At 42.9% G+C, this 17860-nt stretch overlaps 1 protein-coding gene and 1 pseudogene across 1 annotated transcript in view; one reads left to right on the top strand and one right to left on the bottom strand.

The window, feature by feature from the left end:
* The first annotated feature begins 9231 nt into the window (after positions 1-9231).
* Positions 9232-11351, top strand: LOC147905847 (uncharacterized; annotated as a pseudogene).
* A 1211-nt stretch (positions 11352-12562) lies between these two features.
* Positions 12563-17860, bottom strand: part of LOC147905846 (trafficking protein particle complex subunit-like protein) — a 69752-nt gene continuing 64454 nt past the window's right edge. Inside the window, exons 10-12 of the mRNA XM_087375111.1 lie at positions 17083-17127; positions 16877-16975; positions 12563-13075 (exon numbers count right to left, since the gene is read on the bottom strand). Of these exons, the coding sequence (XP_087231237.1) occupies positions 13055-13075; positions 16877-16975; positions 17083-17127 (165 nt within the window). The 3' untranslated portion in view covers positions 12563-13054. The remainder of the gene's footprint in view (positions 13076-16876; positions 16976-17082; positions 17128-17860) is intronic.

The following is a 17860-nucleotide window of genomic DNA, read 5'->3' as shown; positions in this document are numbered from 1 at the left end:
TCCCCCTCCCCCATTTCTCCTCCCCTACCTCCCCCTCCCTCTCCCCCCATTCTCCTCTTTCCCCTCTCCCTTTCTCCTCTTTCCTCCCTCTCCCCCTTTCCCCTGCCCCTTCCCCCCTTTCCCCCATTTCTCCCATTCCACCATTTCCCCCCTTCCCCTTCCCCTCCCCCCATTCCCCCTTTCCCCCTTTCTCCCATTCCCCCCTTCCACCCTTTCCCCCCTTCCCCCTTCCTCTCCCCCCTTCCCCTATGCCCTTTCCCCTTTCCCCCCTTCCCCTCCTCTCCTTTTTTCCCCTTTCCCCTTTCCCCCCTTTCCCCTTCCCCCCCTTCCCCTCCCACCTTTCTCCTTTTCCCCCCTCCCCCCCCCTTTTTACCCTCACCCCCACCCCCACCCCCCCCACCCCTTTTGCCTTCCCCTCCCCCCCCTTTCCTCCTTTACCCCCCCCCCCCCCCGCCTTTACCCTTTTATCCCCTTTTCCTTCCCTCCCTCCCCTCTCCCTCACTTTCCCTGCCAATGCAAACGTACTTTCTTCTCTTCCCTTCCCTTCTCCTCCACTCCATGAATTCCCTTTTTTTCTTAGCTTTCCAAGGTAAATTTTTAAGGGCGAATATTTGTCCAAAGGTGAATCTAGGAGCTTCTCCAAACTAGTTAAGCTAATATTTCAATCTTGAAATTTGATAAATTCACCCAAAAGTAACATAACTTCCTCGTGTGAGACCCAAATTTAGCCCTCCAAGTACTCAAATCAATCGACATAAGACATATAGAGTCATCTAAATGGTTAAAATTTTTAAATTTCCATCTCCATTAATTCCATTTTTTTCTAAGCTTTCCAAGGTAAAATTTTAAGGGCGAATATTTGCTCAAAGGCAAATCTAGGAGCTTCTCCAAACTAGTTAAGCTAATATTTTCAATCTTGAAATTTGATAAATTCGCCCAAAAAGTAACATAACTTCCTCGTGTGAGATTCAAATTTAGCCCTTTAAGTACTCAAATCAATCGGCATAAGTCATCTAGAGTCATCTAATGGTTAGAATTTTTAGATTCCATCTTGTAGAAAACGTGTCCAAAGTATTATGCCCATTAAGTATGAGCACATTCGAATGACACACCTCAGATTCTCATAACACGGTGAAAAACGATGTTTGTGGCGAGTTTGACCATCCAAAGCATATACGATGGGCACGATAATTTACACGTGCCTCAACATAGGTTAAATTCACATGTAAAGTATCATATCCATCAAGTATGAGCACATTCTTATGACACACCTCAAATAGTTTCTTTTGGCGGTTGTGCATATTACTTGGTGAAAAATGGGGTTTGTGGTAACATTGACCATCCAAAGCATATCCAATGGGCATGATAATTTTTACATGCATCAAAATATGCAAGCTTGATGCCTACACATAGTATCATGTCCATCAGGTATGTGTGCACTGAATAGCACACCTCAGATCCTATTTTTAGGCAGTTGTGCATGACACAGTGAAAAATAGTGTTTGTGGCGAGTTAATCAAAATTATTGCTTATGACATGGTATCGTGCAAGAAAGACAATGTGATAAAATGTACATATTTGTATTATAATTTCTCCATTCAAATACAAAGACTCTTCATAGCATATACCTCCTCTTTGCTACCTCTAATACATAGAAAAATGAGGTTTTTTTAATCCCCAAGTAAGCTCTTAATGCAAAGGGGACAAAGCAACTATTTGAGGGGAAAGAGCACCTGCAGGCGAGGCCTAAGCAAGAGGGCATAGAGCAAGAGAGGGCAAACCAAGAGAGAAAAGAGAAGGCAAAGGAAGAGCATGAGGGGATAGAGCAAGAGGAGGCACATAAATAGTGGGAATGTTAAATTACACGGTGCAGTGGAACAGATACTGAACAAAGAATAGAGAGTACACATCAAACTGGAGATGAACAAAATTTTCTTTCAATACTGATGTAGTACAGATGATGGCTTCATCCACCTGGGCACTCCCATAGTGGAGCTTAGATGGTGATCTAGACAGATACTAGGTGAAGAGCTACTAGCTGGAAGATCTGATTTGGTACAATGGATTGAGGAGGTCGCCTCTCTATAGCTATGAGGTCGGTAGTCGAATCAATGTAGTTGGTGGAGCCAACCCCAGTCCTCCTTGTTCAACTGTTAGCCATTCCTGTTCCTAGCCTTCTAATGATGATGATAATATGAAATCACATTTGATTGTAGGCAAGTGGGTCTGAGTTCTATAGACACTGATTGGGTACAATCCCTCTATATTCTGCATTGAAATGAAGCCAATGGCCTGTCTACAATGGCAGAGGTAGACTGTCGAGAGGGGTAGATCTGCTTCTCTCTCCTACTTCCTGACTAATACGAAGGGGCTGAACTGAGGGGGCTTTGGGGCAGCTTGCTGAGGCTGAAAGTCTGATGTTTTCAATGGAAGAAGGGGGGGGCTTTTATAGGCTGACCCCCCACCATCGGGAAATGGCCGACTGGGACGGCCGACCCAGTCTGGATCTGGGCTGATGTGTCAGGAGGTTTTTTGTTTCCAGAGTCAAGTTTGGTTTGGTCTGTGACAGCTCCGATCAGACCCTCGTCTATATGAAGCCTGCTTGCCCTATCTCTTGGATCTTGGTGTGGACTGAAGCCTGCTGTTTGCTGCTGTAGCATCCCTCCTGCTTGATCCTGCTCCCATGGCTGCCGCTGGCCCATGCCAGCAGCATGTCCATGGGCTGAAGCATGCCCATCTAAAAGATTTTACAGCTGGGTGTAAGCGACGATCTGATACAAATGTAGCAGGCACTAGCCACACCACTAACTCTTCAGAAGCATGCTTGCATCAGAAGTACTACTTTCGGTAAACGGAAGCCTTGCATACATGTTCATTTAACTGAACGCTTGAAATAGAGGACCCACATTGGGTTGCAAGCGCCCTCCCCCCCCCCCCCTTGTTTTTTTGCCCAATACTTGCCTTGTGAATCTCTCGTCCAATCCCCATGGCATGGGTACCTATGAAGGCACCATCTATGGTTTGCCCAATACTTGCCTTGTGAGATCTCTCGTCCAATCCCCACGGCATGGGTACCTATGAAGGCACCATCTATGGCTGAGAATGTTGCCCCTACCTTTTACCAACCCTGTACTAGCTTTGGGGCTTCTCGCTGCTAATGCTGGCTACTCAATCTGGTCCTTTAAGGGCTCTTGTGGCTGCTATCGCTGAATAATGGCCTCATGATAGAATTGGAGACATCTACCAAGGTCCCAGTTAATATAGTAGCATGCTTGTAGCAAGGTAATCACAAGGGATCTTCCACCAAACCCATAGGCTCTTCTTAGTTTTCAACAAATTACAAGATAAACATAGCATCGTTCACTATTATACTTGAACCTCGAGGATGTATAGCTACATAAAATTGTAGAGGCATCTATCTTTTGCAAAGGTGATACTCTTGGCCAATCCAAGCACACAACAGTATCTTCTTCTTTTTAGAGTATTCCTTTAAGTTGAAGTCTACAAATGTCATATACATCCCTGCCTGTATGATGCATAGACATGCCAGCTAGCAGGGATACCATAGGTAGTCAGTTGTCACGTTGTAATAGCCCTGGGGCAAATAGTCAGTACTACAGTTACTATGTACTATATGTAGGAGATTCAATGGCCCGATAATTGAATCTGTGAGTTAGGTAGAGGAGCAACAAAAGGCAAACGTGTAGATCAGGCAGTGGTGATCAGATTTGGCAAGTCGGCCACATGCGCATGACCCAATTACTAATCCAATTGCTCTGATCTTGAGACAAGTTGTCCACTTCACATTATCCTCACACTTAAAAGTGTTTGCATCCCATTCCATGGGTATCCACCAATCCAAGTGATGAGCTAGAGAAGGCATAGGTGGGTGTCCTAGAGAGAGAGAGAGAGAGAGAGAGAGAGAATTTGAAGGGAAGAAATTAGCAATGAGAGAGGGAGAAAGAGAGAGAGAGGATTTGAAGCATTGGTGTGGCTCCATGCGGCTGGAATCCCTTAAAAAATGAGCTTTTGAAATGCCCATAGGCTCCACTTAAGGCTCCATATATGGCAGGCCAAAAACCACCGGTGCAAAGTACATAAAAATGAGAATTAGCAAAAGAAAAAATCGTAATATTCGTGGCATACACAGCCGAAGTGGCAAGTGGTTGAGCTCCTTGGATCAAAATGACAAGAACTTAATTAAAGCAAGCCCTCACCCACAATTGAGCAGCATACCTTATGGTGACAAATTCACCAATATGTGAACCTTGCATCGGTGACACAGAAGCTACCTGCTCCACCGAGGCAGAGGCCTGCTGCAAAGCGGGTTGCAAGCTAGGTTCGTCAGAGCCATCGAGTGAGGGAGAATGGAAGGCCCAAACGCAAGAGGAAGGGGGGATGGGCGATGGCGACAGCTCCAGCTGGTGGTGCTCAATTGGGACTGCTGACCGGATCGCGTTGAGAAGACGAAGTCTACCGGAATTGAAGGGGGGGCGCACGCCAATGATGGGAGCAAGAGATCTAATTGCTGAGAGGAAAAGCAGAGGAAATGGAGAAATGCGGAAAAGCGAAGCTACCTTGAAGATGGGGAGGCTATGGCGAAGAAGGTCCAAATGCGAGAGTGGAAGGGAAGACAAGGGGAAGCTCTGAGGCTCAGGGCACAAACCATATTTGAGCATTGGTTGCATGTGCGCCATCCAATAACAAAATACTAAATTCTCAATTCCAAACAAATATAGCTAATTTCTGCTGGCCAAAAGCAAAGTTGGTTACGCTCTTGGTGTGGAGTGCATGGAGCTTCATTTGTAGGTAGGAGAACATAGAAAGCAAGGGCTTGCAAGGGTCATAGTTATGAAACTACCGCTCTTGCTGTCGACGATAAGTGCATGGAGCTTCATACTTTACTAGGTATCTAGAGGAAAAAATAGAAGCAAGGGCTTGCAAGGGTCATAGTTGTGAAACTGTCGCCTTCCCTTCACTCTTTGGTATAAGCTCGTCTGGTGTGGTCACACTCTTGGTGTGTATCAAGTGTGGGTGGCATTCATCTGTAGGTATATAGAGGAGAAAGGGCTACAATTGTGGAGCGTACTCACCTCTCTCTCTCTCTCTCTCTCTCTCTCTCTCTCTCTCTCTCTCTCTCTGTGTCTCTGTCTCTCTCTATCTCTCTCTCTCTCACACATGATGTGTATCAAAGCTTTTATCATACTAGTCCTCTTCGCAATGATGCCCCATGTTTTACAAGCCACACCTTGTGACGAAGAAGACCAAAGTCCTATGGGTGCTAAAAGATTTTGCCAAGGTACAGGCTATAAGGCAAGCATCCACAATTGTAAAAGGGTAGGTGGACGAGGCTATAGTTTTAGAGGGATGTGTTATAACCTCCGAAACCTCCGCCAACAACAAGAAGGTGGATGTTGTTACATATAGTCCCTACTCCGCCATAGTCCTTCTTGCACTCCTACGATTCAAGGGAGACACCTGGATTCAAATAATTGGCATGCAAGATGGATACCACCACTTCTCAACTTAAAACAAATATGTTTGCACTAAATGTGTGAGATCATAATATTTTTGTATAAGACAAACGAATGCTATCATTGCTATCATAATGCTATGTTTGTCTCCTAGTCCTAATGGTTCCTTAATAATTAAAAAATTATAGCTCATCAATCACTTGATTGAGTAAATTAATAACAACTTTGATAATTGGCAACACAAATACACACAGCGAATGCAAGGACGGAAGTAAAAAGCTTTTATGATTTGATGCAAAGATTGAATACTCAAGATTTAAATTTTAATATGGACCTAGAAAAATATGGGTTAGGCCAATCAAGAGCAAGATGTTGTTTGAATATTCTAAACAAACACACGCAATGAATGTCAAAGCTTGAGAAAGAGAAAGACCCAAGTCAAAAGATTATATGTTATAGTGACACATTTCCTTTTGAGTTTGAGCCAAGCAATAGTACTTTTCAATTAAGAATCGAAAAAGTGGAAGGAAAGTAGAACCAAGAAGAACAAAAGTGGTGGGCTAATAGAGTGTGGGATAAGGTAAGGACTTTTAAGGCCATCAAAGCGAGGGGAGGAATCACTTTCAAGAATGTGCTAGGAGTCATTGTATTTTAGAAGATAGCACTTTTATTCCTTTTAATATAGGTTCTATTGTATATTTGACTTCGATAAAAGTATTCTCTTTTATGTGCGTACTCTACCACATGCCGCCTTAAATATAGCCCCTCTGTATTACTAGATCATTCTCATATTTTAAAATTTGTAGTAACCCAAAGGGCTAAATCACTATAGGGGTCGACTCTACCTCTTACACACTCTTTCATCATTTAATTTGAAGAAAGAGTCAAAAAATTTCCTCGCCCATGACAAAATGATGGTCTTGTGCATCTCACAAAGTTTATTTAGACTTGACTTCATGGACATAGTGCGGCTAGACCACTAGCACAGTTAGGGTTTTGTATGTCATGATTACATGCTCACATGATCATTCATTGTATTCGTGTTTCCAAAAACCGTATTCACATCAATATTTATAAAGGTGACCCGATAAATGTTGACCGAATGACTTGCCTGATGGTAAATATAATATACCATTGCAATATAACCCTTTAACTCCGTCCATTGCACTCGGTCCATGCGGCATGGGCAGCAATTTTAACGCAACGTTTCCGTTGTACATTGTCGGAACTTCCATCAACTTCTCCACTATGGTTGAATTGTACAACAGTTCATGAAGCAATCGATGACGTCCCCTAGAAGACTTGATGTACGACAACATGCTAATGACTGCTTGAGGATCCTCCATTGCAGCTATTGTATCATTGTCATCATCGATCAGTACCATGCCATGGCCTCCTAATGGTTGTTCAACATGGCTTGAACTTGGCCTCGAGCTCAGGCTTCTTGGGCTAGCCGTGAGATCTATTATGGGTGTAGCTTGTGCAATGGCTGCCTTCCCTTGTGCTCAGAATGATGGGTCCAACTCGCATGGTCTCTGCCTCAAATTGGCTAGACTTTGGGTGAGATCTATTGTGGGTGGAGTGTGGGCAAGTGCACTCTTTCCTCTCTCTAGCACATAGTCACGTGACAACTACGTGTTCAGCATGTAGAACTGCCCCAATCCACCCGCCTGAATGGCTTCCACTTGCATACTCTGCAAGCGGCTATTTACATGTGCGATGGCCATCACATGAATGCCCTTGGCTATCAGGGGGTCATCCTCACTTAGCACAACGGTTCCACCATTTGCATATCATATCATTGGCTCCGACGAGAGGGAGTTCAAATAGATCTGCACTTTGTTGAGGTTGCTAGACTCTGCACCAGTTGGGCCGGCCATTGAGAGAGAGAGAGAGAGAGAGTTGGGACACCCACTCAATATGTAATATGTTAATATCGTCATCAAAAATCTAGGGTATGGGGGGACAAGGTCCATTGTATAATATGCATGGATTTCCTTTAAAATTTTCAAATATGCAAGGAAAAAATATGAAAATTCCATGTCCCCCCTCCCACAAAATATAAGGTATATATGTTGAAAAATATGCAAGATTTTAAGATTTGTACATATTTTTTTATAATATGTGAGGCCCAAGGGGGGGGGGTCTTTTGGATGAGGGGGGGGGGAACAAAAAATACACTAAATTATGAAAACCCATCTCCTTTCAAATTAATGTAACCTCTTTATGTGCTACCCAAATTTTAAGATGTACAGACATATTTGAAGCTCTTTAAGTGTAGAACACAACCATGTTAATTTGAATACTTTCTACTCATGGCATACTGTTAAATTCATATCATACTCAAGATTTTGATAGGTTTTTTACTAAAGGGAGTTGGCGCCCCAGGGAGAGAGAGAGGTGTAAGATAGGGGGGGGAGAGAGACGGACAAAGAGTTAGGGTATGGAGGAGGAGTTGAGAGAGAATGAGAGCTTGAGAGAGATGTGTGTGTGTGGGGGGGGGGGGGGGGGGTCTTTATATAGTTGATGTCTAACAAATAGCATTCTATGAGTATTTAATGCAAGAATAGGTGTAAGGGTGAAGATGCCATTTTTTGTAATTGTTTGTTGTCAAATATTTTAAAAAACAGCTATACCCCCCACCTCCACCCCAAAAAACAATAAAAGCTTTTAAAAACCCCCAAAAAATGAGCATCTTGGCTTTTGGCATAGAATCGCAATTATGCAACAATTAGAAAGTATAGGTGATTCGTGTGAAAGGCAAGCAAGCCTGTAGAAAAACATAAAAACTAGTAAAAATTACATAGAATTTCGCCAAAGAGTAAAACAGCCATAACTTTTTCGTAGCAACTCCGATTTCCAAACTTTTTGAAGGAAAATCGACGGCATAACAAGATCTCGCACAAATTTCAAAAAGATTACTTTTTGGAACATTGGCCAAATTCAGAGTGGAAGGCCCTCAAAAAGGACGATCTTTGCTAGGGGGTAAAAAAATTAGTGCAAATTATTTCATTTTTGGACATTTCTGAAAAACAAATTTGGGATGAAAATTAAAAAAAAAAGGGCAAAGTTGACGCCCACGGGAGGGCGCCAACTTTGCCCTTTTTTTTGATATTTTTATTTTAAAAAATTTTAAACTTTAGAATTTTTTTTAACAAATAAATCTCCAAAAAAAGGGTGAAGTTGGCGCCTAGAGCAGGGCACCGGTGCCCTCCTCTGGGTGCCAACTTCACCCTTTTTTTGGAGATTTTTAAAAAAATTATTTACAAAATTTTTATTTAAAAAACTTTTTTTTAATGAAAATTTGTTTTAAAACGGGCCATGTTTGGTGGAGCCAAAAAAGTTTTTTTTTTTTTAACAAGCTTTTAAAAAAACAAAAAAAAACATGCTTTTGGGAAAAGCTACACCCCCCAATGATACTTACTTTGTGAGTGAGCTATCAAGGTACCTCTCTCTCTCTCTCTCTCTCTCTCTCTCTCTCCGTGCCCGAGAAAGGCCTCTATCTTTCCCCCCTATCTTTCTCTTTTTTGTCTTGTAATGAGGGTTTTTGTGCCATGAATGTAGGTCTTGCAAACCCTAACTTTGTACTGTATCCTCAATCCGCATCCTAGCAAGAATGGCATCACCCGCATTCAAGTGAGATGACATCGTCATCTTGTATGATGACAAATACGATCCCGTGGCTCAGGCGCGCATTCGTCAAACACATGATTCAGAAGGCATTCGATTTGGCAACGTTGGTGTCATCATTTCGTGCATGTATGATAAGGCCCTGTTGAAAGGAATCAACAAGGATGGGGCTGAAGTGGACCTCAAAGAGAACGCGTTACTTGTGTGGCCTGTTGAATAAGTGGTGAGCTCTTCTATCATGTCCTTCCTTTGCATGAGCTTAGAGTGGGCTTTGTTGGATTTTCTTGAACCCATTTTACCAATTTCTGTGAATAGAGACTTGATGATATAGCCCAGCTTGATAATGAGGACATGCCTCCGACGGGGGGCACAACTTCTGCGAGAGGAAGACTGCGTGGTCTCAAGGGTTCTACGTTAACACAAGGGGGAGGTAGATGAAGAAGGAAAATTTGGCTCGATCCCTTGAACGTGCAGACTGTTATCGGTGCATCATCGATGGGAGGCCTATCCTCGTAACTCTGCGGAGCCTTGGCAACATCTGCTGGGGCTACCGTCGGCGCTTCTAAGCGGGATTCCAAAGGATGTAGTAAAAGTGTGAGCACACCCTCTTCCCAGGGGCGACGTAGCAAAGGCTGAGGTCGACATGCACCAAAGCGACTGGCCAGAGAGGAGTCTGAGGACGATGACGAGGAGGGTATCCTTGGAGAGACGGCACTGAGTGCCTCCTGCAACAAGACAATCGTGTGGGAGTGCATTGAGGACCAGCTACAAACATTCACTGTAAGTAGTTCGGTCTTTTGAAGGTCTATAATCTCAAGGCACGGAGTGAGAACGAATGTTTGGGCTAAATTAAAAAAATTTCTTTGTAGGTGGAAAAAATAATCCCTCTGCCCTCTATCCCCTTGTGTCGATTGCTCCCAATGCCCACTATCCACCAGATCACATCCCGCACCCAAGAGATGCAGAAAACATTCTTCTCAAGTGGGTACTTGCTGGGGTTGGGTGTCCTCATCGTGCTCACCTCCACACCAAAGATGCAAAAGAGAGACGTGGACGAGGATGTGAAAAGGGAGTGGAATTCACACTGTGGCTCCAGAAACACGAAGAATTTGAGGAAGAAATTAGGAACACAAAGTGGGCGTTCTTGTCCAATTCCTTATTTTACATTTGGGATGGAAACCATCGCCACACAGGGTGGGAATCGAGATAAGGACATGTAAGTATTGTAGTCCATTGATTTGGGTGATTCAACATTAGTAGCCAAGTTTCATTTGTTTTCAACTCATGAATTCTTCTTTTTCTTTTGAGTGCCAGCCTTTCCTAATGATAAGCGCCGGCATATACGCGTCCAATGCCGATTAGTGGAGGTGCCCTCAGAAGATGAAGGAGAGTTGTTTGTATTATCAACGACGAATAGGTGAGTTCGATGATTCCTAATGAATGCACTGTGTCTTTAGCTGCCTCACCCTCACTGGAGGATTGTTTAATATGTTGCTTTCGACGCCAGGCTAGCATAGAACATTGTCACCTCCACTTTTTTGAACCTCATTTGCAAGGCCAGAGTGTTGGGTGCTATATTAGATGTGGCAACTCACCGAAGATTGTCAACTGAGCAGAAAGAGTGGCTGGATGCCCACAGGAAGAAGGCAGCCATGAAAGTTCATTGGTACAAAAACCCTCTTCCAATAATCGCATAGGTGATGTGGAAGGTAAGGATCAATAACGAGACACTTTTTCCTTTCCTTCTTTAGTTATTGCAATATGTTTGATGACAAGGCAACGAATGACACGTATGACAAACACTTGCATCCAGTCATGCACAGTCGCAGCGAGTTGTCGGATGTTGACTTTTGAAAGAAATGGAGCGAAGCGTACTACAGTGTGAACGACAAGCTCTTGAAGCGTACGCGTCAACTCTTGAAGTTGGCTGACCCTGCACTAGGGGCAAGATGGTACAAGTGAATTGTGGAGATTACATGTGGAAGGAAAACGATTAGATGACAAGCTTGCATACGAAGTGATTGTTTTTTGAAACCACTTTCGATTTGTAGGATTGTCACCACTCTAGACTTGGGGATGAAGCCCCCAGGGGCGATCAATGAGGAGAGGTTGTATAGCCTCGCATCGTCGAGGTTGACCGAGGACGATAAAGTCAAGTCTATGGAAGCTCTGACAAGTGATGACAAGGGGATGCGTGTCATGATGGGCATTCCTGAGTGTATGCTTCAACACATGCCACAAATGTAGGAAGAGGACAGGGGCGTGCGAAGCCACAAATGTAGGAAGAGGACAAGGGCGTGCGAAGCCCAAGTTTGGGAAGTGCTTGGCCGACATCGATTGGCGACACTTTGACCCTTTGACAACGTTGTTTGCGGATGACAATGCAGAGAAGATGGATCAAAATCCCACTAACACGTACATTATCCCACCCACTTTAATGGGGGATTGCATGGATACAGTTCTTCACTGCCCTATCTACACCGATTGACAAACCATGCCGAGACAGTTTTGAGGATTTTTTGTCCAAAAACCCCTTCCATGTGCCTCCCATGTAAGATTAAACAGAATTGTAATGCTGCTTTGTCCTCCAATTTAAAGAGCACTCAATTTTGTATGAATGAAGGCTTGACCGAAATGCATCTCCAGCACCAAAAAACAAGCACAAAACAAGGCCAAGGGAAAGAGCAAAATAGTTGTTTACAGAGGAAGCAAGGTTGACATTAGGGACAGCCAACAACGTGACAATATCATGTCCAAGGCACTCACACAGCAAAGTGAAATTGCAATAATAGCCCTACGTCAACGCCAAGTAGCTTTGCTCACGCCTACATACCTGCTACAATGCCAAACTACACACCTCCTGACAGACATCCCCAAGCTCTTTCAAAGCTGTCTCAGTCTTGCAACAAGTCATCAATTGTTGGGGTTCTTAAAAACATGTTTTGTCTTTCGAATTGAAATGTTTTCTTACAGAACTCAAATTGGAAAATGGGGTGCACCAAAAGGGCGCAAACCTCCACTATTATCCAAAATTCAGAAATCATTGGAATACAGACCCTCTACGATTCCCATGTCCTCACTCTCCTACTCCCTCTGCTTACATCCCTCTCTCTGCCCCTCCTTCTCTCCCTTTCCAACATTCAGAAATCAGACCCTCTACTATTCCCACATCCGCACTCTCCTACTCCCTCTGCTTACGCCCCTCCCTTGACCCTTCTTCTCTCCCTTTTATTATTTCCCAAGTATAGGTCTTGAAAGACAACATTAAATCACCCCAAAAGAAAACATCCAAGGGAATCTATGCAAGATTTACACGCGTCACTTCCAGCCGCAGTAAGAAATCAGTCATGGTAATGTGCGCAATCAGCTCTTTAAAGTTCTTCACAGCAAGGAATCAGTTTTTGAATGTCTGAGAACAAGATCTCAAAAATGAAAGTGAACAAGAAATGGTGGTTGCATTAAGCTTTGTTAAAAATTAATAATGGTATATGATTGCCTTAAAGAACAAAATTTACATGTTTTATATGTGCTCAGTGTTCATATGGATGTAAGGTCCAAAAAATATCCCTTTTCAAGACCCAAAAACCTCATTTCTAACCCAGCCATTTGGTAGACTTTTAGCGTCCATGTTGGACTATAAAGATCCGAGGAAAATTAGACTGCCAGAGCAAACTTCATTGGAACTCCTGCAGTCAAATATTTGATGGGAATCATGCTGTTTCCCCTTGTGATGTACAGATGAGACTTGCTTCATCAACAAACTAAACAGGGAGTGATCCAACAATTCGGTACAGCTTCAAAGTATGGCACATTGCAAGAAAGACCAGACCAGTAATAACTCTCAAGGCTCCAGGTGGGCGTCACTTGACAAAAAGCCTGACCTTTGAGACACGGAACACTCATATTATTGAAGATCTGAATGTTGCTGTGAGCACAAAGCTTATTGACTGCTAATGTGGCTCCACAAATACCTGCATGTGTTAGTTCAACAAAAGAGCTTCAAAGATGACATACATCTCTAATGTTTAAAGCCAAGCAAGCTTCACAAACGCTTGTCCCCCACACAAGAAAAGGAAAATGAGCAAGTCTATCTTTTATCTTCCCTTTTCTCTATTCGATCCACCGTTCACTACCCTTTCTATAAAATCATGTCTCTGCATTTTCAGTCACTGTCTCCCTGTTATTTATCGTGGTTGCTTCGTTTGCTTCTCTTTCATGTTTGGTTGTAAATCACTTGCCACTGTCCTATATCTTATTACAATTGCAAATAGGGGGTCTTTTATCACAAAAACCCCACAAACTGTTTAGCTTTGATAGCCTAGAGCTTGAGCTTCTAATAGTTCCAAAACTACAAAGTGCATCAAAACCTGCAATTACAGCAGATTCAACAAGTAATAGCACCTCGCTCATGAAATCTCATTTTTGCAGCATCCTGCCACAATTCCCTTCCTAACTCCGGGGAATTTAAGCACTATTTGTGTTCGGAAGTCCTGAAGTGGTCATAGTGAATGGGGCACGCCAATGGGTTAGCAAGAAGATAATACACATCCACACCAACACCTGTCATAGTGTTGTGGACTACATACTCATCCTCAATACAAGAGTGCACAGGTTAGGAGACTTTATGCTGGTAGAAAAATCTCCAAAACAGACCATAGACTGCTAACAGCAAGTATTGTATGGGTTAGTCGGATCTAATGAGACACCATATCGCTACCAGAAGCAAGAAGTGGTCCTAGATTACAATTGAATTATCAAAAGGCTGTCTCATATGCTCAGTTTTGGACACTTGGTCAAATGAGCTTGACAGTAACCTTCCTCTACAAAAGAAGGGAGAGAGTTTTGTACGACGTAAGGGAGAGTGTTGTAAAATACCTTGCCTTGAGAAAAGGCGAGAAGCCCACGCATATGACTTCCCTTGCAACAAATTGTTCGATGAGGAGTGTAGCAAAGCAAGACAAAAAGAAGATGCTATGCACACTTGAGTTGGTGAGGACCACACACGGAGGAAGCATGGAGCTATGGGGCAGAATTGGGAGTGAATAAAATAAACTCTAGAGAGAAACACAAAAGCGGATGCACGAGGATGCAAGAGGACACAAGGGACATAAACCTAGAGCGCAGAGCAACTTTGTGGATTTGCAAACGTTTGCTTGCTGGTTCTGTTTGACACAAACACGAGCGCTTAACAGACCAGCAATTGTAATAGGAGCATTTAATATTTCAACTCCAGGCTACTAAACTTCAATCCTCATAAGAAAACAAATTACCACCAAACTACATTTGGGGCTGCAGCCTGCAGGATGCCATGCTCAAATTGACATTGCCCATCATCCTCATCCCCTCTATTGTTTGCAGCATGCCCAAAAAGTAACAGGCTTGCAAACACTTGCCAATGTTTGCTAAAGCATGCAAACGCATTTGTTTGCAACTATGTCTGTGATATGTTCAATTCAATCATGCATGAGGGGTTCCAAAGTTGAGTGGACACAAAATGGACAAAACTGGTTTTCGCAAAAAACCTACTGGTCATATACTTATAAACCACATGGGATGGAGGAATCAGGGATAGAAGAGCTTGCCCCTGCAATCAACTCTTTTCAAAAAGGACGGCAAAGTAACCAAGCGACAAGTGACACTAGCCAAAATATACAAGCAAATACACTGCCAGGTCGGCCAACACTGGGGTCAAGCAAGGCTGCCCACTCTCTCCCAGTCTGTTTGGCCTAAACTGGAACAAAGGTTAATGGGATATCCTCAGCAAGACTGGACTTCTGATCCCTTGAACGGGCAGACAATCATCATGCTCCTACTGTATGTGGATAATGTAAATCTTTCCTCGTGCTCCAAGATATAAGGCAGGAAAAATATGCATTCCTTGGAGTAATGTTGCCAACACAGTGGGCTTAGAGTGAATGCAAACAAGACAAAGGTCATCCTAGTTGAGATTCACATGGACACTATTCGATATTCTTCTCCAAGGGCAAACAGGTGGAGGTTGTGAATAAGTTGAATTACCTTTGATTGAGTTTTTCTCCAATCACTGATCGCATAAATGGAGGGAGAAAAGAAGAGAGGCAAGAAGGCGCCAATTCTATGGTTCTCAACTTGTGTAGATTGTCTGGCATATGGGGTTGGCAATTGAAGATAATGCTTATTTGATACATGTGTCACGTCGTGCGGCTATGTAGGGTTGAGGCCTAGGGAAACAGGCTCTTATTGGATGCTTGAAATGAGCTGAAAGAAGTCTGGAGACAGATTTGGAGCAATTTCCCAAGGGTCCAAGAACTACAACATACTCTTTTCTCCTCTTGGAGACTAGGCATTTTCCCTAGGAACTTCCCAAAATGTAGAGAGTAGTCGGATACACCAGTAGACTACAGAGCATGACAGCCGACAAGATTCCTTGCCAAACTCGGGAAGCTAGCTGCAGGAAGCATAAGCAATCAAGAGCAAAGTTTCTACATTCAGGGTGGAGCACGGACACCAGAGGCTGGTTCCGAAGACCAAAGGCAGGGCCCACCCAGAGACAAATACCCAGGCTCACATCAATTGTGAGCCTAGATGCTAGCACCTAGAGGGACAGAAATTGCTAGCACCTAGAGGAACAGGAGATGTGAGAGACCGCTAGCACCATGGGAGAAACAGCTATATCTACTTTGAGTCAGGCATGGGGTGAAAACCCAGCAACACACCCTTATGGAGTGTGCACCATACTCTAGTTTTTAGAGCACCGTCGAGATAATCTTATTTCAAGTTGGGAATTTAAACACCATATGTGTGCACACACATGCGCTTGCATGTGGAGTTATAAGCAAGTAGTAATAAGAGTGATTAAAGTCTTCTTGAATTGGCAATGCCAAAGCGTTTGATAGATGCAACCCAGAATTTCCTATTGGAACTAGCAATGAATGATGTAGACGAGGAGAGTGCCTATAGAATGTCCACTATTCCCCTGCAACACGAGGGAGAACCCTCTTTTTGGAACAAGATATGCAATAAAACAGAACAAAAAATCAGCAATGCAAACCATTAAAAAACTACACCAAGGGATTAAGTTCAGCCTCTCAACTATTGGTTTTTAAAAAAACATATAAAGTCAAGTCCATCTCTTGGCAAAGATAATAGAGTGTGATTATGGCAACGAGCTCATACAAAGGGCCACGCATGGCTGAATGCCTAGATGCTCTCATTAAGGAACTTCGGGTAACCGTTGCCCAAATATATGGACATGATCACAATATCTCCACCTGCAAACTTAGATTTCCACCTCAAAAGATCTCAATCCAACCAGCAATGTCCCTTGTGGGCATCTAGCTTGACATTATCTACACCTTGTGCTCTATCTAGAAACAAGATCAAAAGACATCTCACAAGACATCTGAGCATTGTGAGCGCTTTTGTAAGATCTGGTCTCCTAATGTTTTATACAATATCACATGCAGAACTGCAAGTTGAGCATTTCTTACTACCCTTCATCGGATCTTTTCATCATTATTCTCTTTTAAATAGATTGTTCGTTTATAAGACAAATTTATATCTAGGTGAATCCAGAAACATGCCCAAACTCATCATCTGAAAACAACACAAAACATGCCATTTGAAAATATGTTCTTTTGTAAGACAAAACATGCTATTTGAAAATTGCTAGTATAAGAAAGGCACGATACTAAACTTCACACTAGTTAGATATCTACCCTTAGAGAACTCTACATGTTGATAAATCAAATATTAACTCGTTTACTTAGAAGCAGAATTTGAGTATTTACTACCTCTGTAGCAAGCAAAGTATCGTAGGGCTTCCCATCTCGGGCATCCACAATTCCTATTCCAGCTATTTTTTGAACACCAACAGCTGTAGCAACAAGAGACTGAAAAAATACAAAAAAGTTAGAATTATATCCAGTGTAAAACATCATGAATACATCTATAGCTCTAAACATGATGCTAATTACGAACATGTATCAAAGAAGCTTACAAGGCTGAAATCAGTTGTGGCGAGAGGTTCCAAAGGAGGAACAATCTGACAAAGAGAAGTTCACAAGTAGTTCAGAAAGTTGCCTTTGTGAATTATTCAAGGCAAAACAGTAAAAATCATATCCTTTGTAAAATTTAAGAGCCAAAAGATCGAAATGAACGCACTGAAAATCTGTTCCTGAATCCAAAGAATTACTAGATACACCATGGAAAACCAAAGAGACACAGCAATAGAGGCTATAGCACACCAGAATTGGGTCACCAATGGTGGGGCACCCCAATCTACATGTACTTGCGTGGTATTGCTTTTGCCAAGAACTGGCACTGGGCAAGATAGAGATGTTATTTTTGCATGACGGCAGCATAGTCTAGCACGCATGCAGTTTACAAGAGGCTAAATGAACTTGAAGAACTAGTATAGTCTTTCCGTTTGCAAGAGTCTAAAGAAGTTTATGCAGTAGCAATAGGTTTGTGAAAATAAGTTTGCTTTTGCTTCTTTCATGTGGGGATAAGAGCACATTAGACTATCATGCAAAACCATGATCCTCATCCTCACATGACCAGACCTGTACCGAAATGGCATTTGTCCTAGAAATTCGGGGCCCAAGTAGCTAAAGGAACCCATGGTACAAAGGGAAACTGGTTCAATATCCCTAGTTATGTGATTCTATTATGGATGGCATGCACACTTGCCGATTATCAATCAGTGTCAATAGCAGGGCTTCTTACAAGTTGAGAGCAAACTGAATACAACAACACAAGGCAAATTCTGTCATTAC

This window comes from Dipteris shenzhenensis, chromosome 1, assembly GCF_047967505.1.
Source record: "Dipteris shenzhenensis isolate YYH24624 ecotype China chromosome 1, Dip_SZ_1.0, whole genome shotgun sequence".
NCBI lineage: Eukaryota > Viridiplantae > Streptophyta > Polypodiopsida > Gleicheniales > Dipteridaceae > Dipteris > Dipteris shenzhenensis.
Note: the sequence above shows the minus strand (reverse complement) of the source record. Positions and strands in the feature narration are given on the sequence as shown.